This window comes from Lissotriton vulgaris, chromosome 12 (assembly GCF_964263255.1).
Source record: "Lissotriton vulgaris chromosome 12, aLisVul1.2, whole genome shotgun sequence".
In the NCBI taxonomy this organism is placed as follows: domain Eukaryota; kingdom Metazoa; phylum Chordata; class Amphibia; order Caudata; family Salamandridae; genus Lissotriton; species Lissotriton vulgaris.
Genome location: NC_141700.1, coordinates 349,092,076 through 349,117,888, shown reverse-complemented (window position 1 = coordinate 349,117,888; position 25,813 = coordinate 349,092,076). Strand labels below are relative to the sequence as shown.

Here is a 25,813-nt window from a genome sequence, read left to right as displayed (position 1 = left end):
GGGCTTGCCCACCGCCCCCAGAGTAGTTTTAGTGTAATACAACCATAGTATATGTTGACTATGATCCATTTTTATACAGTCACATGTAATCTTTCCATTAAACACTAAATCACCTTTAAACCAGATGGAAAGTAATAAGAGTATTGGACGAAGTTATATAAAATCAGAAATATAACCTGCTCCCAACTCTCCCAGTGCTATTTCTTCTGGTACACTCCAGCGGATCCACAATATTCTTTTAAAGAATTTATTTTCGGCTACTTGTATTGGTGGGCATGGTTTATGTCCCCACATCTCTGCACCAAAGGCCACCGTTGGAATACATTTCGCATTATAAAGGTGTAATAAAGACTTTATAGAACTATGACCTAGGTGCCTTGAGAAATCATCTATTCCGTGTGCTACCCTATTAATGGATTGAATATGCGTTCTGATCAAAGGATCCCAATTAATTTTATTATCCAGCAGAATGCCTAGGTAACAGAACGTTTCCACTTTCCCTATTACGTGGTTATTGATGAAAAAATGCATTCATTTTTTGTCCTAGTATAAAATTTGGAGTAATTAATCTCCAGTTTCAAACTTTCCATCAAATTATGAAACTAATTGAATAACTGTAAGCCATTAGCCGTGCGCCCAATGTCAACAGATTAATGGAGTATTTTACTGCATTTTGGATGGTTTTATAGACTACTAAACATTATAAGTTTTAGGACTGCAAAAGAAAAGAATTCCTGGAACTTCTATGAAAAGTTTAAAACTGCTTTTTAATGCAAGATTTAAAACAATCCTATGCACTAGGCGATATGGAAATACCGCTAGGTTGTACAAATACATGTCTAAAATGAAACTGTACAAAAATACAAATGTTACAGCACAAACCATCTATGGATGAGCATGCAAATAGTGCTGTATAATTTGAATCTCGGTGCCTAGTCAGGGGCACCAACAACTATTTAAGGAAAGAAGAATACACCTTGTGCAGTTCACCTCTTGCTACTAAATAAAGCTCTCAAATGCAGATACTGAATCCATAGCAACACAGAATGAAGTATACTACCCTGATGCATTTAACAACAGCAGCCTGCCATCATAGCCACGGGAAACCACAATCAATGCTTCATCGCCCTGCAGCCAAATAATTCAAACACATTTAAAAGAAATGATATTAAAAATTAAAACTTTGCGCCCTCTGGATAAATAAAATGAAAAAAACAATAGAAAGGGGACACCTGTGGTCGAGTTGCTGCAATTGGGTATGCATTTCAGTCCAACGAGACCAAACTCCATGGCTACTTTGGAAGAGATAAGCGACTAGACTAGCATGAATGTTAGACACTGGCTCACAAGGCAGAAAGTTAAATGGTGGATGATCTTCAAAGTCCAGAGCAGATCCATGAGGAGACCAAAAACATGCATCAGGAAACACCAAATGCAGAACTGATGCACTCAGAGCAGTCTCTTACAATAAACTGTTTTCTTGGGATCAAAGGAAATAAATAAAACACAGTTCATGAGTAAAATACAGAAATCAAACTGGGGTTTACCCTGGGATATATGCATCTGTAAGAAGTTTTCATTGCCTTATTCTCTGCTAGCAGGAGGTCGAAGGGGGAGCAAGTCCTCATCCAAAGCCCACGTTTAACAACCCATTGGCCTCCAAAAAAAGAGAAGAAGCTGGAGCTTAGCCAACATGGTCTCCAATGTCATGTCCAAATCCAAGCAGTCAAAATTCCAGTTAAAATCTTAAGTGGTAAATATAGAAGGGCGCGTCTCAGTCACTTGTTTTTGGTGCTTTTGCAGCTTTTTCTAGTATCTGCCGCTTCCATTCTTCATAGTCTTGTTTGACTTCAGCTTCATTCTCGGTCCTGGGCTGTTTCAACGGCGCCTCGTCATCCTCTGCAGAGAAACAAAAAGCTCACATACTCAGAAGACATGCCCATGGAGAACAATTAAAGATGAAATGCTAGCCTTAAGACCTGCCAGGTCGTGCTCCCTCTGTTCCATCTTTCTTCCAATAGACTTGAAAGCTGACAGAGAATTTTCAGGATGGGATTTCATGTATAAAAGATAAAGTTATCTTTAAAGTGACTTTTATTCCTAGCCCAAGGTCCTCTCTTATCACAGTGTAGTTACTTTATTTAGTGGTCTGACCGGATGCTGCTTTTCAAAGCTCTGCTCAGCAGGTATCTCACATGTCACAGGTGTGCTTCAAATAACATAACATACAACAACAAACCCACACAAGCAGTACTCCTCTGCAGCGTGCATTCACACCTATGAAAACATTAACGAATAGTGGAAAATAAGTGGAGTTGAGCAGTTAATGAATCATGCAAATACATTTCCTATGACGACTTTGCCAAATTTCACTTTACCTTTTAAAGAACAATCAAAATCACAGACTTGTCCACCCAGGCACCATGCTAGTAGGATGGCCTTCTTGGCTAAGTTGGAAATGTGCATGGGTGTTTGATGGAAGCAATACCCATAATAATGAGTAGGTATGCTTGATTCAAGTGGTCGTTCAGTAACAGTGGTACGGCGACAACTTTGTCGCATATGGAGATGCGGACAGCCAAATAGCTTGATGTATTGCTTTTGTGTCTGGCTGAAAACAAGGATCACACTTATTATGTGGCACCTCTAGAGCAAAGAAAGCGTGGAGGAAAGAAAGTTGGGCAGAATTCGAGAACCCCCTTTGGGAGAGACAATGGATTTGATCAATGGAACACAAGTGGTGTGCATTTCTGAAGCATGCGGTTCACCAACGGCTTTGCAGGAGTAACAGTGAACAGGAAAGCTGTCTTCGTAGAAAGTAACAGGTTACATGAGATCAATGATTCAAACTGCTTATGGGTGCAACAGAAGCGTATTGTGTTCAAACCCCATCTAATTTCAGGCTATTGCGATTAGAAACAAAATGCCTATAAGAGTAAAAGTACATGGCCTTCAAGATAGAAAAGAGGACCGATAGCCTCTTCCTGTAGGTGCCAATGGCTCCCATGCAGATTTGCACAAGTGCCCAATGGTAGGTCTGATGCCGTCAGTTACCTGGAGAAGGACACAACACTAAGCACAACATGTAAGGATTTAACCTATTCGGGAAAGGCCCAGTAGCAGCACCTCTGCCCATGCACTAGTGCTAAATCTGTTTTTAAAGGCAACCGCCAGAATCTCCTTAGTGTCTGGAGACGCATGGGCAAATGCTGGCTCACATGATGCCAGCTGCTTATCAGTTTTGGAAGCTGATAATGGAGGATCCAGTCCAGGTCCATTAGAAGTATCTATTTTACTGTGAGTGGAATGGCATTCCCCTGAAGAATTCCAGTTGGCCAGAATGACTGAGCAGCTGCTAGTACCCAAGGACCCTCAAGATGAAGGGTTTTGCGGTGTGTGACTGGATGTAATTGAGAAGTTTCTGACTGATTGTTGGAATGTCCTTCACTGACCATCCGCTTACTGTTCGGAGACAAGATAGCAGGCTCTGGAAGGTTTTCATCAGGTCTCCTGGGTCTGCTTGACGACCTTAGGATCCATGTGGAATAAACGCTTGGTGGAGAGGAAAAGCTGGGCTGGGCATAACACCACAAACAATCTAACTCTCCTGCAGGGAGCCACGGTCTATATGGGCAGCACCTGCACTGCATTAATCAGGACTGCAAAGCACTTCATTTACAGGGTAAAATTTCTCTACTTCAGTGCTACCAATGTCACAGTCAAAATCTCAGCCATCCACCAGCGGGCCTTTGGAAAGATGGTTCCTGTCAAAACATGTTAGGTTATCAAATCGACCTGTTCTCACACAACCGCCAGCAACATTCTAAACTCAATCAATCAAAAATAACTGAATTTGGCCAAATTAAAGGCCATAAAAACACAGAATTAAATACAATCTTCACATTCTATTCAAGTATAAAACAGCAGCAAAAATTGGAAATATGTAACAAATTCTAAAAATAAAGCATTTTAGGACAATACAATTGTAAAATTAAGACTCCTAATTTTTTCTTAACTTTATAGCAGCAATAATCTAACTGAGTACAGAAAAGCAGATTTCGGGGTAGCTAGGGATTGCAGATATCTCAGACCATTCTAAACTCATTAATTCTTCGTATCTCAGAACCTACATGCCTTGGGGTAAACAGAAGCTTAAAGGAAGGAGAATAGTAAGATAAAGGGGAAATGAAATTAGCACCAGCGCTGAATGCCAGAGCTCAGATAATAAGCAGCATAACCTACCTTCTTCCTTCTCAATCCTTTCAAGTAACGTTTGTGGTCTTTTGGTTGAACGTTGAGCAGATTGCAGGCTTTCCTCTGCATTCAAGAAAAGAAACAAATACCACTGCTTAAATTCTCACTTTGGAAAAAGTCACAATCTCAAGCCGATTCCACGACACATCGATCATAGAGGACAGAGGAAAGCTATCAGCAAGCCATATAATGTTGTTATCATTCCCCCACCACTGACAGTGGTGTGGGAAATGCATTTTAATTAGGGTAGCTCGAGTTAACTGAGCAGGCTCTGTGAGTGGCCAAGATTGGACATAGCATCAGGGATTGAATATACATCATGGGGGAAGAACATATTTATTCATGAGATAAACGTGATCTACATTGATAGTTGGATTGTGTCTTTGAGGCGAAGGTTAACTTCTATGAGTTATAATTTTACACCATGATTGTTCAACCACACTGAGGAAGAAACTGTCGTAAAATGTAGGGAATTCACCTTTTGCTTTGGCAAAGGAGTGAAGGAAATTTGAGACAGGTATTTCGTAACAGTCTAAAGGTATATGCTTAGTACATCTATTTACATCTTCTCATTATAATGCTTCTTAATTTTGCAAAAGGGTAGGTGTTGGCTCCGGGTGGTGTTGCTCATGCCTGAGAGGGGAATTGTTGGGCAAGAAGTCTGTATTGCTTAGAGTAGCAGCCACTACACAAGAGAACAAAGCACAAGCACAACAAGTTGAGTTTAAGGACTCATACCCAGGATTCATTAACCAACGAGAACTTCGGTAATAGAATATCGCTGCCTGAGAACTCTACCACATTTCAGCCTTGAAGCATAGGTTTGTTGCAGCGTTTGGCCTTGCAAGAAACACTGGCAAGTGTTAAATGCAGAGGTGAAAGGTTTTGAGATCAAGGACCCATGGGGAACACCTCAAGCAACATGGAGCCTTCGTAACCATCTGTACAAGTTGCAGCCTGTTGGACAGGAAGGAAGCAAAACCCTTCAGTCAAGGTCCAGGTCGAATAAGAGCAGTGCAAGGAACACCAGGGACCGTATTACGCATTTCCATTGTTTGCGACAGGCGCACCTATTAACACCTTGACTGCTAAGGCAATTCCCGCTGGGTGCTGACCTCATATGAATACCATTGTTCATGACGAGCTCAGCGCATCATAAGCACACAACCAGTGTACTGCATGACGAGCTGAGCTCGTCATGAGCATGGAAGGGGTTAAAAGGTACGCCCAGTGCAAACACTGAACGTATGCCCTGGGGCCGCGCATTCATGTGAAAACACCGAGCTGCTTGCTGCCGCTTTTTGTTTTCACATTGCAGGCGGCATCCACCTGGGGATTAGAGATCCCCTTGCAACAGGGTGCAGTCCGTTACTGCACCGGCCTGCAAGGAGATATCTGGGGGGGGGGGGGGTCTACATGACCCCCTTTTCCCCCTTCAGAGGGCTACTCTTAGGGGCTGCCCCTGAGAGCCTCTTTGCCTCTGTGCCGCGACGTGGGCGCAGAGAGGCAAATGAATTCCCTCATTTGCATAGGGCCTGCCTCCATGCAAATGAGGGAATGCACCCAGAAGGTAGCACTTGCACTTTAAGTGCGCCAGTGCTATCGTTATTACTGAAGGGGACACATTAGCGTCTATAATACCAGAGTGCCCCGGGGGCACTCAAAGCTGGCGCAAACACCCGTTGTGCCCCCGAGGAATACGGCCCCTGGTATCCAGTGCAAATAGCAGATACATTATTATACTCCATTTTACATTTTTTTTATGTGTTTATGCTTTAGCAAAAACACATTGGCAAAGCAACAAGCTCTGGTGATGAATGCTAGCCATCTTCCCGATGGCCTCCAGCGCCTAGAGACCCTAACGGGTGATTGTGCGCTTTACAAATGTGGATTATTATTATTATTTTTGCTTTCGCAATGTTTGCTTTGTCATGGTTTTTGGGGAAGCTGTTGAGTCCTTATCAATCTAAAAAAAAACAATTATTGGTTAAAAGCTTAAATAACTTTTCGGTCTAAAAAAGCACACATTTCCATATTAGTCCTTGACACGTAACAGAACTACTCTGAGTGTGGGTGTGCTGCTTGTCAAAGGGCACAAATAAGAAATTGGTACCTTGGTTATACGGTATATGTTCTGAATTGCAATAATAAGGAATAAAGAGAAAGTATTCCCTATTTAGTATTTATATCACTATGACCACACTTGGTCTATTTTTACCTTTTACAGTCTCTTGTCTCGTCATGACCCACAAACACGTCTAAGGTTATTACTGAATGATTTTTTATTTTATCAAATAAGGAAATTTTCAATATTTCTCGTTTCCAATTTCAAACACGTTTGTATATACAGTTAGTTTTTACATATATACAATAGAAGCCCTTCGTTTCCAAGTTAGGATGTCTCACTGAAAAAATAAACAAGACATTCCTATCGAGATCAAGCAGACTAATGTGAGGAAAACAAATAGGTGAAAATAATTTAGACCCAATGTCTTTAAAGTCCCTCAACAAATTATTTAAATTAATCCAAAATGTTTATATATATCTGCTGTCTCTTTATAGTCGACGCGTTTCAGCCAATCAATTCTGGCCTCTTCAGGACTAGGGCTATTCACAATCCATCGGGTTCTAGAGTCATCTGGGGTTGGAGGTGCTTCTCAAATTGTCTCTGGATCTCTATTTTATGCTGAGCTCGCTGTATATCCAGTTAATGGAACAAATAAATGCGCTGCCGGTGATTGGGTGATATGTATCTCCCGTCTACAGCATTTTGCTAGCGCGTAAAGCGCTTTTGTTTTTTCGTTTTGTCCGATCGCGTGTGCTGACAAACGTCGGCCCAGCTCGTTGCTCTCTACCCGGGGTGTTTTGAAATGTAACTCTTCCTTTCCAAAGTGGTCGTCGCGCAAACACCCTTTGTGCCCCCGAGGAATACGGCCCCTGGTATCCAGTGCAAATAGCAGATACATTATTATACTCCATTTTACATTTTGTTTATGTGTTTATGCTTAAGCAAAAACACATTGGCAAAGCAACAAGCTCTGGTGATGAATGCTAGCCATCTTCCCGACGGCCTCCAGCGCCTAGAGACCCTAACGGGTGATTGTGCGCTTTACAAATGTGGATTATTATTTTTGCTTTCGCAATGTTTGCTTTGTCATGGTTTTTGGGGACGCTGTTGAGTCCTTATCAATCTAAAAAAAACAATTATTGGTTAAAAGCTAAAATAACTTTTTGGTCTAAAAAAGCACACATTTACATATTAGTCCTTGACACGTAACAGAACTACTCTGAGTGTGGGTGTGCTGCTTGTCAAAGGGCAGAATGCCAAAATTCACAGTGAAGTAAGCAAATTGCTGAAGTGGGCTGACCCACTGCCCCATGCAGTGTGCTGTAGTGCGCACTCTGAACAACAATACCAGACCAATGGGTGAAAAGGGCCGGGTGAAAGCCCTAATAAGTGTATTACACATGTAATTAAAATAATATTCAAAAGGTCTAATCCCAGACCTACAAAAAGGTGGACAATAAACATCCAGCCTTAAAATAATTTTAGCGTCATACATAATTCTAGGATGTCATAAACTGACCCCATTTCATTTCTATGTGTGTCATTTATATAACAATTTGACAGGTTTTATTGAAAACAATATTGGAGCCACTCCCTGTGCGGAAAATGAACTTTCATCAACTTCTCGCTCATGGTGCAAGCCCTGGTAATTAACCAGACCAATAGAAGGATGCATCAATGGAGGACTATTATGTGGTAGGACTGAGAAACTATATAATGCAACAAGAAAATGCAGATTATGCAGCAGAATGCGGAACGTCTGCTGCAGTACTTTTTAGCGATTGGTGTCACTTTAATACACATTAACAATGCTCAGCGAAGCGTTTCACCTCATTAACACTCGTTTAACACATGAATTCAGCAATGATTAACTAAAAGGTGACCGGTTAAAGCTCGTAAAAGGTCTGGCTTTGCGCTGCACCACTTGTGACATTTGTCTGGGTGGCTTGTGACTCGGTTGAGCATGTAGACAGAATGTCCTTTTCAATTGGCCATAGATTTTAACTTACGACAAAGCTGTTGGCCGACCTTCTCCAGCTGGACGCATAGACGGTCGAAGATGCTCTTCTTTACGCCAGAAGCGGACACAAGTTTATTCTTCTCCACTCTCATTTTTTGGCACCTATACATTTTTAATTAAAAATGAAAATTATTTGGAGATAAGCATACAGGAGCTAGAAAAACAGAACACTTTCACTAACCAGAACAGGAAAAAAATGATGAAGAAAAATATGTATATTCAACTGGGAAACTAACAACATTTTAATAATGGTGGTCGCAATTCACAAAGGTGTTTGCACACCTGAGAAACGCATAAACCCCAATTACAAGTGGGACGAATAAATGCAAAAATACATTTGCTCAGGAATCGCTAGTGTAAGTGGTGCAAGTTTTACCAAACCAGCAATTACCAGGTGCGATAAAGCCCAGGGGCAAACCAGAAGAAATTTACTAGAAGAAAAAAGCTCGGTAAATACCCAACATGCAGCTTTTTATTGCAGAAATCAAAATCTGTAAGTTATGCTCTACTTTTGAGGCGACACTCATGATAGGCAGAATTTATCACCTGATAAATTACGAACAAAGGTATTTTATTTTATTGGGCTTAATAAATACAGTATTCTCCTCCAGGGAACTCTCAATCAGAATTTTTGGTGCACACATTAAGGGCAAAATCATTGTTGTGATTCATGAAATGATTACTTGTACTCAAATGGATTTAACAGTCCTTAACATTTTGCAAATATGTTTGAATGTTTCTTGCTTTGACTGGTTGTGGGTGTTTTAGGGTTCGACTGCTTGAATAGCTGAACACCCACAAATTCATCAGCTAGTGGGTTATCACAAATGACAGATAATACACTTTTTTGTTGTGTTTTTTTAAAATGTTTATATAATTACATATTTTAATATTGTGTTTTAAACTAAGGTACATAATAAAGATGTTTTGATGAAATATTAAAGGTGCCTGTATACTGTACCAAATGTGGAGATGATTGTGGTAATGAACAGATGAAGGTCTTAAGAAAATGCATTAATCTTGATAGCAGCAAATACAAAATATATTTATTTTTTACATACGAAATAAGACATGTGGTAGGTTTTTAATATATTCATGGATAAGGCCTTCTTTGTCTAGAGGAGTGATTAGTGCATCTTTAATTCCTTTCAATAGCATTCTTATACTCCAGTAAAATTGAAGCACAAAAAGGAATCTGTTTTTTTAGCTTTGTAACTACATTGTCCCTTTTGGCGTCTGATGGTGTCTCTCCCTGGGTTGCGGGTAATCACAAATGTTTAACAGGACAATTCCAAGCCCGTACACATTTAAAAACATATTGCTGTCAACTGTACGTCCAGATGTCCAAGTAGAAAATAGGGAAAAGTATGTTCTCTATATAGTGATACAAAAATAAAAAAGTGGAAGTAAAAATTCAATTGTGCCTCGAAATTGTAGCCATAAGTAAAATTGGGCAATATGTGATCAAGAGATTTACACACACACACAAAAAAAAAAAAAAAAAAAAAAAAAAAGGAGGGGACTACGCTACCATATCTGGTCAGCACAAAATTACATAGTGAAGAAAAAAGGTAACAGGTCAATCAATAAAAAAATGCGTCAGGCTAACGTTCATAAAACACTAGGAGGATCAGGTCAAACTTAAACGACATAACCCACCTTCTACAGAAATATGGGCTGATTTTTAAAACAGCAATTTAAATTGGAGAGTAATCTGTTTCTGATGTCAATGAAAGAGGTAAAATTAATTTCAATAATACCGACATTTAGTCCAAAAAGATAACGAGCTTTTGCGCATAAAGACACTATATTGTTATTTAGATGTGTGGCATTCAGGACAGATGTGTAAATCAAAAGCTTTGACAAGCTGAAAATAGTACAACCATGTCATAAACTCTAATGCAAAAAAAACCACCCAAAAAAAAAACATTCAGACAAGAATGAATAATAGCCAATGTCTATGGTCTGCCAGTTTTGATAACTAGAATAAAGATATGTCACAATATTTGGCCACACCTTTCAAGGCCTCGGAATCCTGGTGTCATTTTTAGGTTAGGATTAAAAAAGCTGGACACTTGCTATTTTGAGTCAAGACAACGCTGAAAAGTAAATAACACAACGTAGGGGAATCTCTATGGGGACACACACTCTGCTATGAAACCAGCACTTTGAACAAGGACCATTCCTTCCTGCTGGAAAGAGGTACAGATGAATCAAAGCAGGTTGAGATGCCTTCACCAAGACTCGCAGACTGGACCCACCGTGCATCACTCCAAGACAATATTCGAAAGGAAAGTAGACCTGCTTACCTGCATGCAGAGTACAGCGCGGCCGTGGTGAACAGGGGCTTCGACAGATCCAGGTCATTCTGCTGCGACTCTGGAAGACTGGACTCATACCTTAAAAGGCAAAACAGATGGTTGTAGTTACGATTATTCCAGCGCCATTCAAAGAATATCTACTCTAAAATGAGACATGGTATTGAGAAAGAACGGTTCTGGCTTTCATAATCCAGCCAGTGAGTGAGTGCAAACTCTTTTTCCCTTCACCTATCTATCAATCAATCAATCGATCAGTAATCTTATAAAGTGCGACTACTCATCCATGAGGGTCTCAATGTGCAGAGTGTGCGGGTGATTCTGACCCACAGTCAGAGACAACACTGGCCCAGCAGATTATTTCTGCTATGGCGTTGAGCATGGAACTGCTTCCGCGTCCATGTGTTCGACTATGAAAGAAATCGGCCTGCATGGACAGAGAGTAAGGTCCTCTCACCACGTACACACTTTGGTATAATGTGAATCTGATTAAGCTGATAACACAGGTATCTTCACCATCAAGACATGTCAACATCCCCATACAGTCAACCCCATCAGGCGGCAGTGAGTGACACAATGGGACAGTAACACTGAAAGAGCAGGACAGCACTTGGTGAGGCCAAACAGATAATGGGAAGGAATAGGATAGTGAATGGGAGGCAGGAGAGGGAGACGGCTGGTAGACAAAGGATTCCGGGCAAGACGACCAAGTCTGCGGCACACCCCAAAGTAGAACAGGTCAAATGGTGTGTAGTGGGATGTTCCACAGGAGTTTCATGAGCCCCACTGGTTAACAACATCCCTTTCTGCGGCAGACCCACCATGTTAAAATGACTTCAAACCAGGGTGGGCATTTTTAATCGTTGTGGCTTTGTATTTGCAGTTTTTCCATGTATCCTGAAATGTCAAAAGTCCACAAGAGCCAGCAGGTCAGAGATGGGAATGGAAATGCAGATGTACTGGGACACCAGTGTTGGAGTCAGGTGTGAAACTGGAGACTATTCAGGGTCAATAATGAGAAGGCTGCAGAGCCTTTCTGACCTCCCTGGAGCAGTTAGGCATTTCACTTGATCTGAGTGGCTGTCCCAGTACCAACCACTCTGGCTCGAACCTCGGGGTGTTTTACCCTCTCAATCAGGACTAAGGTGATAGGACTCTTGACCTATGGCCTTGCAACACTGTTCAGTGGGACCAACCACCTCCGCATGAAACGCTTGAAAACGCATATGAAGGTGAGACTGGGGGCCAGGCAGGGCTTAGGCGCTTAGAAGCCAGTGAGTCTGCTGACCTCAGCATCAGGTCCATGTTGGAATAACTGCCCAAACTGCAGCAGTGATGAAGTTGCTCAAGGGCTGGTACCTCTAATCCAGTTACTGCACTGCCTTGCACATACCAGGCACTTGACACTCCCCTCCTTCATGCCTTCCATGCAGTTGACATATGTAGCACGTGTGCAAGCCGCTGAACAGAAACACATCCCAGATTTTGCTCCTGGGTTCCCCACTAAGTATAGTGAATAAAGACCACTTCTGAATGGTACAGACAATACACAGACACTTGGGCAACACTCCTGCTTCTGCTTGCCCTGCAGGGATACACCAAGGGTGTGGGCGGCCCTTCGACTAGCATGGAAAATGGGCACTTAGGACTCCTTTTGGGTAGAAAAAACATCCATCACTGGATGTACAGGGCCCTTAAGAGCCTCAGGCAACCGGTGGAACTTGACCTGCTGCACCATCGATGGCTCAGACCCGGTTGTCCTGAAGGCAGCTCAAAATAGTACCATCTGACTATTGTACTTTATTTCTGCTGAGGAGGGACAGATTGTAACAGTATGAGCAAGAGAGACAGCGAGGAGTCATGGAGGGTGATGGAGTGAAGCAAATGAAGTAGGTAGGGAAAGGGAAGGAAGCAGACCGAGATAGAGGGGAGCGGAAACGGAAAGAAGAGATCAGCAACTACAAGGAAAAGGGAAAATAGTAGTGAGAGAGTGCAACACAGGTGTGAGTTCAAATTGGCTAAAATATGTCACTGCCATTAATAAACAATGCACACAATAGGGATGTGGAGTTTAACAGTATTTACACATGCCACTATTACCCTACGGCGCCTACTAGGATTCAGTTTGCGATTTTCTGGCAGGACCACTGAAATGATGCGATTCTGCCGCTCTTTCCGCATAATTATGGATTTACTGCATTTGCTACAAACAGCCTGATTCATGAAAGACCCGTTTTGCGAGTCTTTAATAGCGATTCATAAGGAATCGCTATTACAGGCTCGCAAGACGGGATTCATGTAGGAATCGCCCAAAAAATGCGATTCCTACATATAATTTATTTGCAATTAGCAAATTGCTAATCGCAAATAAGAAATAACTCCCCATTCATTCCGATGGGCCAAAAGGCCCATAGGAATGAATGGGGAGTATTCCTTATTTGCGATTAGCAATTAGCTAATCGCAAATAAGATAGCGATTTTAAGGGTGCCAGGGGTATCCAAAGGACACCCTGTAGCACCCCTTAAATGCAAATAGAAACAGGTGTTGCGCACACACATGTCCAAAGGACATGTGTGTGTGCAACATGCAACTTAGAAAAATGCTTTTAAAAGCATTTTTCTAAGTTTTCGCTATTTACCACGAGGTTTCACCTCGCGGTAAATAGCGGGCCGAAATTGCGAATTCGCAATTTTTAAATGGATGATGAATTGCATTTAAGGAATCTCAAATAGAGATTCCTTAAATGTAATTCCTCGCAAAATAGCGAAATTTTAATACCGATTTTTGCATTTGGGATGATGAATCCCAAATGCAAAAATAGAGCTCGCAAAGGGCCAGATTCTCAGAATCTGGCCCTTCGCGAGCCGATTTCGGCTTGATGAATCAGTCTGTTAGTCATCTGCTGCATAAACTGTGGCTTTTATCAGAAAAAACTGTTTCCAGTTCAAACGGATTAAAAGGTATTAAATAAGTAGTCACACATATTGCTGTGCAGTGGGCAGTCCTTTGCAAAAGGGGAGTAGTCACCTTTCAATTCCTTGTGGGTGTATTTCGATGGTAAACTGGAAGAAGTGAAATCTTTCCCCAGACAGTAATCACATGTGTAAGAATGGAAACATAATTAAATACTATCATAAAATGTGACACATTATGCCGTTTTGTCAGCCGTTTCTTGCAACACAATGTATTCAACCCTGCCGCATAACTTTAGTCCTTTTCTGCTGCATAATTCCAGTGATCCTGCTTTGTGTCACACAGTTATCTGCCTTGCTCGCATAAGGTAACTGAGGTTTTATAGTAAAATCGATTAATTTAACTTTTATTTACCATTTAACATGTGCACATTTTGTACACAATTACCTGAAGGTTAAAAAAAATAACAAACATGTTACAGAATATATTGTTCTTTTTAACCACATCCTGGACCCTGCCGCCCCACTCGCTAACCTCCAGCCCTGGGCATCCAGGATCAGAGCCCATGCTCTGTGTTGAAGCCCTTCAACTGCTGTATGTAAATCAAGATTGCCCGGAAACGCGCCATTTGCACAAAGTGGCACTTCCTAATTTGCCAATACTTCAAAAGCCATTTGCACCCCCCTAGGAATGCAGCCAGAGACCCCCAGAGGGGAGCGCCCCACAGTTTGAACACCTGTAAAGCACAGAGGGGATAGGAGGACCTTTCACCATGCCCCCACCTCAGCGGCTGACACCCCAAGGATGTTGCTGCTCCTGCATTGCAAAAAGAGAAGGGACATCCAGAGAGAAAAGGATTCTTTTAAAAAAGATTTACCTTCCCCTACAACGCTCACCTGGCATGACGCCATGTAGTAACTTCTCCACTAGTGAGAAGTGAGCAAAATGAGCACGCGCACATCGATGTGCCTACTCCCGCTGCAGTCCAGGAAAAACGGACAGCCTGTGCCAGAGCACAAAACAGAGTCCGAAAGGGAGCTGTTTCGAGGGTCCCCTTTTGAAAACTGCCAGGACTGAGCACTGGAAGGACCCGGTCCACTTAAAGCCCTGCCTGTCTGGCCTGGTGGGCCCGTGTGTACTTGTTAGGAATACAGTTTTCAGAATTTAAAATCCTGCAAGGCATCCATTTCACAAATATCCCCAACAACCGCACACAGTAATTAAAAAAGGTTTCATCTTTCCATGGCAATCCCCCGGTACCAATGCCTTTGATTTGCCTAAAAGTGGGCAGCAAGTTTGGGAGTCCATACGATTTTAACCACAAGACAATTGCATTTGTGCCATCTGTAGGATTGCGAATATTAGCCAACTTTGTTCAAAATAAATTCAAGATGGCACCGCCTCAACGTTTACATAGGATAAATCAAGCCACCAAGCTTCCTACCTCTGCAGTATCTTAGAAGCAGTGTTCACTGCCTCCAGGCAGCCATACTGCACAGCCAGCTCCCGGATCCCGAGGTGGGAGTCCACGCCCAGCAAACACTCAAAGGACTTCAAATAGCTCTCGTAGCCTTTCTTGGGTAAACCGGAAAGTTTCACCAAATAGTCCTTTGAGAACAAATACAAAACAATTAGACCATTTAACACATTTATGGCATGGAGTACTATAAGTATACTGAAACAAAATAAAACTAAAGAAAAAGAGGTCCAATTCAGATCCTGGAAGTTAACTTGGATTGATCGGGTGTAGCGCATCTTCTTACACTACCTTAAACTACATTGGAATGGGCTTGATTCTAGTTAGAGGATAAGTTCGATACACATACCAATAATCTCCTTACCTAAACTTCCCAGATTACTCCACATAATCAGAGACACCATACCCTAACTCCTTGGCTTACCTCAGGTCTCGAAAAATCATAAAAATGTTACCTCACAAGTTGGGATAGTTATTTGAATCATTACTCGACCCAAAGGTAATGGCCTTGACCCATAAGCTGGTCTCAAACTGTGATCGTAGACAAAAATATGATTTCACCGAGTTGGATTGGTCTTCATTATCACTTACGTGAGCAACTTCAAATATATGAGTTCAGCATGTCAACTGTATACAAAAAAACTCCTGTTTTGCTGTTCCCTGTATAATAATAATAATAATAGAGTCCACATATGCAAATGTAAATGTAAATGTGGTTGTACTTGTAAAGCGCACTGCGACTCCATGGAGTATCCTGGCGCTGAAGACCGCTGGGGAACCCGTCCTGGCTTTCCCTGTAAGATGGTCCCTGCTGGGTATCTCCAAGGTGAAACCAGGCATCCCCGGCATTTGTGGGGGGCCGTTGTGGAGATGAGGCAAGCTAATGCCCAGAGTTGCAGAGTGTGTTCCCTGGTTAGAGTAGGCACTGAGGCGAGAATTATCGAGTCCGTTTTGACCCTGGTCCACGACCCTGCCCCGTCGGGAATTGAACCCTGGTCCCGGGCCGTTCTCTACTTACGGGTCTGCCGCCTCTAAGCAGTGAGCCACACCACTCCACTGGTTAGACCACTCCATATAGGTTAGACAAGAACCCTGACTTGCCTCTTAGTTTACTTATTGAATTGCAACCAGGGTGGGAGCAGGAATGTTTCTCAGTTCATATTTACAAATCTCAGTTCATGTTTCAAAACGCTCACTTTTAATAATGTACTACTAAAGCATGTTAAAGCACTGACAAGGACAGACAGCAAATTTTCTATTCAAATGGCCATCCATTTTCTTACTGGCATGCAGCGTTACTGATAAGACTATATATATATAGCGTGCAAAGCTTCTGTGAAAATCAGGTTTAAGGAAATATTTATCATTTTCACATCACCAAGTGAAGCATTCCGATTTGTTTCGATCCCAGAAAAATTTCTGCTTCCATCACACTTCAGAATTTCAAAAAAATTGGCCCTTCAAACTGCGGATACATTTTGAAATGTCTGTACAGCTAATTTACACGCGATTTAAATATTGTGGGGTAGAAACTAATCGGACATCGTGCATCCTTTTCTTTCACAATCCAGACACAATTGTCAGACACTTTACTTTACAAATTCTTCTAAAGTTTCAGTGAGAGAACGAAAAGTAGACACCAAGCTCAAAGATAAAATAAGCAGCAATTGGTCAGAAAACATAAGCTGATATTTGACGAAGGTCTTTGAATGCACATTAAATATGACAAGGTAAAACACTACTTAAAGGCATCTTTAATTCTCATTCACTTCCTGAATTAACAGAACACCCCTTTTGCCAGCTCAAGCTCTCACCAGAATGGGCCAACAGGCTTTAAAAATAGCTTGGCCAGTGGGTGAGTACATTTTTAGAGGACTGTACTTTTTCCAACTTACTGCATTCTGAGAGTTGTAGTCCCGGTTATCCTTAATTGACCCAATTGGACTTAAGTGATCGATTGCAATTGGTTAAAGAAGGAAAGAATGGACTGGAATATGGCGTCCATGATATTATGAGGCCATCTGATAAATGTATAATTTTCTTCACTCCTCTCGTACGAGCAAGAACAGTTTCATTAGATGGCTACTTACAAAACAAAAATGCCCTAGTGAATTGTTTTGGCTGCTAAAAATTAAATACATAGAAAAACGTACAATACTTACCGGCAAAGCAAATAGGCCGGAGCTGCATTTCGAGTTCAGGCTTCAAACACTTTAAAAACAAAGTGTTATAACAGAAAAAAAAACGCACAAACAGTAGCTTTCACTATACACTGCAAGTAGGAGGTAAAAATGTAAGTTACAATGATTCACTATACTTCTCAGATATAAACCAGTCCTTCACGTGCTAGAAAAGAATTACTCCATTGTGGCCGATTAATACACCATACAGCCAATAGCAGGAGGTGAGAGAGCAACATTGCTCTGGGCGGACCTAAAATCCACTCTATATGTGGTTTAAAGGGTTGACAACAATCAGTCAGCAGACAGGCTGGATGGTCAAGCAAAGAATTTACGTTAAGCTGGACATTTCCAAACGGAAATCTCTAATGGCACTTAAATAATGCAGAAAAGCCAAACAGAAAATTATCCTCGTAAATATTTGCAAACTAAAGTTTTTTCCGAATGAATGGCACTCCATCAGATCTGTGACAGGATACACTCTTCTTGTGGTTCTATAGAAATGCCTGGCAAAGCCCTTTAAAATAATGTGGAGTCTAAAACCAAACTGCAGGTGCATTGGAAGAGCACTGTCCACAAGAGGCTTGGTCAATTATTTAGTGACAGCCTTTCACCAGATCTTAGAAAGGACAAAGGACCCAGCTACAGGTCTAAAATATGAAGGGCCTCATGGGCTCGTACATGTCTCTTCAATGACTGAGTGATCTAGGGGAGCATGAAACTCTCCCAGACCCTGCCTTGTGACAACAAGGCATTTGTGATTACTGCAGTTACAAGCGAGACTAGATGGCGGAGTTCCTTCATTAATGTAGATGGGAATGGGGTCCACCTGGACAGTGTGTGGTACATACATGCTGCTAATATTCCATGAACACTGCCCGAGTTCACTTTTGTCAGTGACAATACTAAGGGTCTGGCTGGAGCAGGTCTAAAAACCTCCTTGAGCTCAGGAAGATGTGATCTGACTGGCATCTCAAGCTTCCATCTCCCATCCTTCACTTTTGTCAACCTTCCCCCAACACAGAGGACTTTTTTCTCAAAGTCATGGATTGACTGAGCAGACAACGCTCCTGGAAAACACGAGAGTACTCGTTTATCATTCTGGCTCTAGTTGTTTCTAAAGGATGTCAAGTAGCTGGTTGTTAAGATTTCCAGCCCATGAGAAATTCGTGCTTTGATATTATGTTATGTTATGTTATGGGGAGTGGGCGGTAGGATTCCGTCATAGGCGATTTACATTTTCTTCTGCCCGACATACGCGATCTGCTAATTTTGTTTTGGCAGCTTGTGGTTTGGGTTTCACTTGTTGATGTCCATGGTTAAGCACTGAGCTAAACATAAGTGCTGCTTTCTTGCACTTCTACAATTTACATTGAAATTTGTACTGTGTCTCTGGACGAAGATTTGGTGAAATGATATAAAACCATAATCGTTTCGTGATTACGGTCACCTAAACTTGTTTAAGTCTAACGAAAGGTGCAGAACAGTATTACATGATCACTATAAAGAGACCCAAAATATGGCCATTTTTGCCCAAAAGAAAGGATGGGCAAGAAAATTGATTCCTGCGCCCACTTGTGATAGGAAGAGTGGACTATTGGCTTTCAAAAAACAGAGAAGTCATGTGTAATAAACATATGCTCAACACCGGCTCACTATCTGGGTCTACAGCAGGTTCGCTGGTTTTCAGACTACTATAAAAGTTATCCTGTTTAAATGAAAATTGTAGACCTTTGCATGAAGTTGGAGAAGATTGTTTTTACCAATATAACAGTTGTAGGAGACGATAGTGGGCCTCTTTTTGAAGGGACCCAATGGTTGGAGAGGTGAAGTGAAAAAATATAGCTTTTAAGAGCTATCCACTCTCCATGATGTCAAAGGCTTTTTTCTGGCTCAGTGTTGAGTAGGATGTAGCAAAATGCTATATATGCAAGCAATTACCATAGAAAGAATCTAACATGTGGACTGGTACAATACCACCCATGTTTCATTTTAAAAGAGTAACTGCTGACACTTATCTGAACAAATAATTGGTTGCAATAGCAACTCTTGTAGCGAAACAAAAATAATATAGCATTCACCACTCTTCCAATTCTTTTGATGCATACATCCACTTTATTTGTGGATTATAGACACCCAATGCAATTTTGTGTCAAAGCATTAGTTATTGGCAACACAGTTGCTCAAGCAAATAACAGTGCAGTGCGTATTTACAGTGCTCTTGGTGTAGAGCAGTGGTTCCCAAACTTTTTGGACCTGTGGCTCCCTTGACCTAATTGGCAGTTGGCCATGGCTCCCCATCAGGTCACTTTTTTTTTTAAACCGGTGCGGGGGTGTAAGCCCGACCTTGGGAGTACTTCCAGTTTTCTCCCTGGAATTAATTGGGATGAAGCCGGTAAAGGTATTATAATCATATTTGTAACAAAATTAAAATATAACAGTCGTTTAATAAAAACTTTAATTGCTTAAGTGAGAAATGATACAAAGCTCTCACTTACTAGGAGTTGTGAGATAATACGCATCATAATGTAAAAAAATGACAAACTACAAGCCCCAGAAGTCACGGTCTTAAATGCTAAAAAGAGCCAAAGAGCAGCTGTAGGCGTGCCTGTTCTGTGCATTAAAGGAAGCTTGCATTGTTGCAACCACTGCTGTATCGGTTTATGGTCAGTTAATGACACTTTGAGAAACTTTCAATTATGCTAAAGCGTCTTCTATTCCCTCATTCTTTTCGTTTATCCAACTCTTGTTGCTGCCTTTCCTCTTCAGACATACTTTTTCTCCTCTTTCTCTGCCTTTAAGTCATAATTTACTTTCCTTCCCTTCCCCTTTGATTATTTCACACTTTGCTCTACCCCATGTATTCCTTCTTCCACCTGCTGCTTGCCCTTCTTTTCTCAGACTGAAAGTATTGATGTCACTTTTAATTTCCTGTATTTCTCTCATCTCAGAAATAAAACACACATGGCCGGCCCAGTCTGGGGTGATTTAACAGCCTCTCGGATGCTCAGGTTGCTGCAGTCTGAGGCTGAGCTGTGATGTTTCGTCTGAGATAGTCAGCGCTTTATCCATACAATTACAACACAATTCGAGAGACCTTATTAAAAGGTTTTATAATAGTTACTCATTTAATTTGAGAGGCCTTACTCGTCTTGTCACTAACATGGAGAAACACACGGAGGGAAGAATGAGGAACTTTCACGGAGGCTGAGAAGGAAACCGGTATTTTACAGTGACGGGGTTAATAAATGCTTACTGCCGGGCTTTGGCTGAGGGTCAGACTGGGGCCAGGAAATTAATCTTGTCTGCAAAACGGCCTATTTCTACAGCAAGTTTGCCCACTGAAATTTCTGACTTGTAAAATCCGGCACAGATAAATACTCGGGCTGCTTGGGGGTCACGAGTTTGAAATGTTCCCCTCCTTTACAGTAAAGAGACAAGTAACTTAAAGCAGGGAGTAATACTGTGAAACCAACATACTTGTCTCTTGTGAAGAGGGTCCCCAGAGGCACAACAGGGAGTAATACTGTGAAACCAACATACTTGTCTCTTGTGAAGAGGGTCCCCAGAGGCACAACAGGGAGTAATACTGTGAAACCAACATACTTGTCTCTTGTGAAGAGGGTCCCCAGAGGCACAACAGGGAGTAATACTGTGAAACCAACATACTTGTCTCTTGTGAAGAGGGTCCCCAGAGGCACAACAGGGAGTAATACTGTGAAACCAACATACTTGTCTCTTGTGAAGAGGGTCCCCAGAGGCACAACAGGGAGTAATACTGTGAAACCAACATACTTGTCTCTTGTGAAGAGGGTCCCCAGAGGTACAACAGGGAGTAATACTGTGAAACCAACATACTTGTCTCTTGTGAAGAGGGTCCCCAGAGGCACAACAGGGAGTATTACTGTGAAACCAACCTACTTGTCTCTTGTGAAGAGGGTCCCCAGAGGCACAACAGGGAGTAATACTGTGAAACCAACATACTTGTCTCTTGTGAAGAGGGTCCCCAGAGGCACAACAGGGAGTAATACTGTGAAACCAACATACTTGTCTCTGGTTAAGAGGGTTCCCAGAGGCACAACAGAACACAGGCAGCAATAACGCTCATCATTCATTGCTGCATATATAGGCACAGGCTATGTGAAAGCATGTAGCTGCGGGTATGGCGGCCGTGTGCTCTTGGGTCAAACCATGATTCATGATCATACAGGTGGCATTTGTAACACCCCTAACTGTAAAGCTTCGCTTGCTGCCTTCAGGATGACGGTAGGGTAGCGTGTCAAAAGACGCATGCACATCATTTTTAATTGCTCACATTCTCACAACATGATTACAAGCTTCCTCGGCACAAGCACTTTCCCGCAGCTGCGTGGCGCCCCTGGCTACTCCTTACGGCGCACCAGGGAGCCACGGCGCACAGTTTGGGAACCACCGGTATAGACAGAAAAAGGAGGGTTGGGAAATAGGTGATGAGCGTGGGAGTGAAGGTCAGTGAAAATGCTTTGTGACATATATACATCAGTTGTACATGATATAGAACCTCTCCGGCCTAACATAGGTCAGTTGTTCCTAAGGTCAGTTGTTCCTAGGTATACACATAACTCTAATGAACATCCACTGTTAGACAAATCTGTCATCAGAGCTTGTGGAGGAAGTGTGTGTAGTCAACGTTTCGACCCCTAGATTGGAGGGTTAGTTCAGTCCTCACTGTGAGGTCTTCATCAGGACAAGGCTGAGAAGAGCACTTGGACCAACCGCAGGGCTACTCTGGTGTTCAATCAAAAGGGAAGGGTTTGTGATAGCTCTGAATCAAAAATTAATGGAGACAAATTACTGAGTTAAATCAATCACTCATAGTGGGAACTGATCCAATCATTCTTGTCCCCTGCCGTCCGGCCAGGAACAAGAATGGCAAATGGCAAATGTACCTTTTCACAGAACAAACAATGATTGTGGATACATTAAGAGTAAAAAAAGCAAACAAAATAAATATGGTTAAATGTAGAGCTAAATGTAAAAAATATATATATAAAATCAAGAATACTATGTTATGTTATGTTGATTTGCACAGAGCAATAATCACCCAAGAGGGTATCCAGGCGCTTGGGCAGGTTTGTAGGTGTGTGGTCCCCAAGGTGCTTTTACAAACAGTCAAGTCTTCAGCTTCTTGTGGAACTCAAGAAAGTGAAGAGGTGGCTGTGATATTTTGAGGAAGGTTGTACCAAGTCTTGGGTGTAGGAGAAGGAGTTGCCTCTAGTTTTGCTTTTGTGGATGTGGGGAATGTGTGCATGCGAGAGTGAGGAAGAGCGTAGGGTTGGTGTAAGTGCTTGCAGCTGATCAAGTATATTGGTCCTATGTCGTGTAAGGCTTTGCATGTGCGTGAGAAGTTTGAATTGGCTGTGCTTGTGAATGGGGAGCCAGTGAAGCGTCCTTAGGTGCGATGTGGGTGGGGCGTGAAAAGTGGAGTAGGAGTCTTGCGGTGGTGTTCTGGAGTCACTTATTTGGAGATTCTGGCATAGAGAATGTTGCTGTGGTCCAGCCTGCTGGTAACTGAGGTGCTTGCATGATTGTCCGTCTGGTGTGCTGCTGCAACCATTTGAAGATTATTTGTAGCATGTGTAGGGGTGGATGCAGGAGGGGCACACTGTGTGGACTTGAACTGTCATGTTGAGCTTGTTGTCTAGGATGATCACTAGATTTTTTGCCAGGTCTGTGGGTGTTGGTCCTAGCTCCAATGGCCACCACGTGGAGTCCCATGGGGAGGTCATGTTGCTGTAGACCAAGTACTTCTGCCTTGTCAGAGTTGAGCTTCGGGCACCTGGTTCATATCCAGTCTGCTACTATGATCATGCAGTTGATGTAGTTGGTTCTGGTGGTGGTTGTCTGGTCTATCAGGGAGAGGATGAGTTGAGTGTCATTGGCATAGGAGATGACGGTGATGTGTTGTGATCTAATGAATCCTAGTTAGCGGATATGAAATGGCTTAATTAAAGAACATGAGGCAATGAAATATAAGATATTCCTGCAACATCTTCCCAAAACAGGACTTTGTTTGAGTATGCTTTGATTTAAGCAGCTAAACAGTTACCTAGCTTAACAGAATCAAATTTAACAATATCTGCTCCACTTATATGTGAAATACCTGCTTTGCAGAAGCTGCAAAGCGGTACAAAAGGGGGTGGTGGTGATGGACGGAGCATCTGAACCAATCAAGCACACCCAGTCAACAGATCTGGGTTTAATCCATCACCGTTCTTTAGCCCACTCTGCCACGTCAAGCGTCTTGCTTGAATCCAGTGGCAAAGTGAGCAAAGGACTCACGTCTGAGCATACCCTGCCAACTTATGGCAAACAAAGCGGTACAAAAGGGTGTTGTGATGGGCGGAGCATCTGAACCAATCAAACACTCACACCTAGTCAACAGATCTGGACTTAATCCATCACCGTTTTTTAGCCCACTCTGCCACCCCAGTTCAGACATGGCTATATGCAAATCAGTCTGACCCTGTGCCTCATGGGAACAGTCCAGCCCGAACTGCCAAGCCATGCCTTCCCTGGACCGGAAACAAGCTTCAGAGGACCGGTTTCTGGCATTTCAGCCGTCTTCAGCCCGGCTTGCTTGAATCCAGTGACAAAGTGAGCAAGGGACTCACGTCGGAGCATATCCTGCCAACTTATGGCAAACAAAGCAGTACAAAAGGGGGTGGTGATGGACGGAGCATCTGAACCAATCAAACACTCACACCCAGTCAACAGATCGGAGTTTAATCCATCACCGTTCTTTAGCCCACTCTGCCATCCCAGTTCAGACATGGCCATATGCAAATCAGTCTGACCCTGTGCCTCATGGGAACAGTCCAGCCCGAACTGCCAAGCCATGCCATCCCTGGACCGGAAACAAGCTTCCGAGTACCGGTTTCTGGCTGCAGCCATTTCCTCGAAAACAAGATTCAGGTCACTTGAGGCTGGACAGGAATTGTATCCATTATTGTCTGAGCCATGCAGGAACATTGTAAATGTAATTAAACTAATATTGCTTTTCTGAATTACTCTGCCAGCGTCACTGGTTAAATACTTTTTCTTCTAACTTGATATTATTCATCTGAAATTGTACTCTTTCAAGCCTGTCCAGAGGATCATTATAGTGCGACAGGTTTATCTCACCTGCCAAGTTTATTTTTTACAAGAAAAAGGAAATCTGAATGATGTCTGTAAGTAGGATATGATAGCTCTCTTAGAGAACATTAGCTTCAACGTCTAAGAGGGATTTGTAATTTTTGGTAATAACACTGACGCAATTCTAAGTGGATGCCCAGTCAATTTTCTAGTCATACCAAAGGAAATGGAGGAGATAAATGTTATGGATGGTTGGCTCCAATCAATATATATATATATATATATATATATCTATAGCAAGGAAAGGCAACACACTTCTTAATTTTGTTTGTTGGTCCCTCTAGTGTTACCCTAAAGAGAGCACTGCCTTCTGTTAAAATAATTCTGTACAGGTTCTGGAGGCAGTGTGTAGTTGCACAGGAGGGTGGCTTCCTTTGACTATTGTTTGACAACAAGGTCTAAGAAATAAAACCTCCTGTCCATTAACATGCAATATAGTTAAGTAGAGAAGTCAGGTGTGCACATCTAGGGCCCGATTCACAAAGGAAAACTCACACTTTTGCGTATGTTCACTTTTTTTTTTGTTATTCACAAACTACAAGTTAATAGTACATTTACAATTGGACAGGCCTCTGTATTTATGACAGAGTTCTCCACCCCGAATGTGCAGTCTCTGCAGTCACAAACTTACTATTGCCTAGTAGTTTTGAATACCAAAAAAAGGTAAAATATACAAAGGCTTAAGTTTACCTTTGTGAATCAGTCCCACGGTCATTGGTTCTACCGCAACTACTATATTTACAAGAAGATGCTGCCAATAACTGCATATACAAATGACACTGCACCTTTAAGCATTACTCCAAACTGAAAGGTCAGAGATTTTGAATTTAAATTCTCATTTACTGGTACTCAAAATCTGAGCACATAGACCATAGGTACCCAGTGTTACAAAGCAGTTCAGACTTTTCAGTACAAACCAGCCAATAACAGTCACTGTCAATACCCACCTTATCTACTGGGTGCTTCATAGAGTTAGCAGCGAGATGTAGGCACATCACTGCGTTGCTCGTGGCTGTTGTGTGCGAAGCCAGTCCTGCACACTTCACAAGGGACATTCGGAGAAACTCTTCTGCTTTCCTGTGAGATACAAAATAGAAAGGTAATCTTCCTGGATGACACAACTAAAGCACCTCACTCATTTCAGATATTAGTGTATGTAGGAAGCTGGCTCTGTATATTCTATACCAAAGTAAGGTATAGTGTGCACAGAGTCCAGTGGCTCCCCAGAGGTATAGATGAGGCTAAAGTAGGTAATGCCTTACTTTCTTTTGTGGAGTGTGGTTGAGCAGTCAGGCTTATCAGAGGGTAGTATTTGTTGTATAAACACTCGGGTAAGAAATTATGTCACACACTCAAAGAGTGAATCCAGACCACTTGTTTGTATAAAAAAGTTGTTACTTTGTTAT

The 25,813-nt window shown here is 42.1% G+C and overlaps 1 protein-coding gene across 1 annotated transcript in view; it reads right to left on the bottom strand.

Moving 5' to 3' along the window:
* Positions 1–748: 748 nt before the first annotated feature.
* Positions 749–25,813, bottom strand: part of ORC6 (origin recognition complex subunit 6) — a 40,899-nt gene continuing 15,834 nt past the window's right edge. The window contains exons 2-7 of the mRNA XM_086945113.1: positions 25,355–25,484; positions 15,019–15,182; positions 10,652–10,741; positions 8,332–8,444; positions 4,243–4,317; positions 749–1,899 (exon numbers count right to left, since the gene is read on the bottom strand). Coding sequence (XP_086801239.1) covers positions 1,775–1,899; positions 4,243–4,317; positions 8,332–8,444; positions 10,652–10,741; positions 15,019–15,182; positions 25,355–25,484 — 697 coding nt within the window. The 3' untranslated portion in view covers positions 749–1,774. The remainder of the gene's footprint in view (positions 1,900–4,242; positions 4,318–8,331; positions 8,445–10,651; positions 10,742–15,018; positions 15,183–25,354; positions 25,485–25,813) is intronic.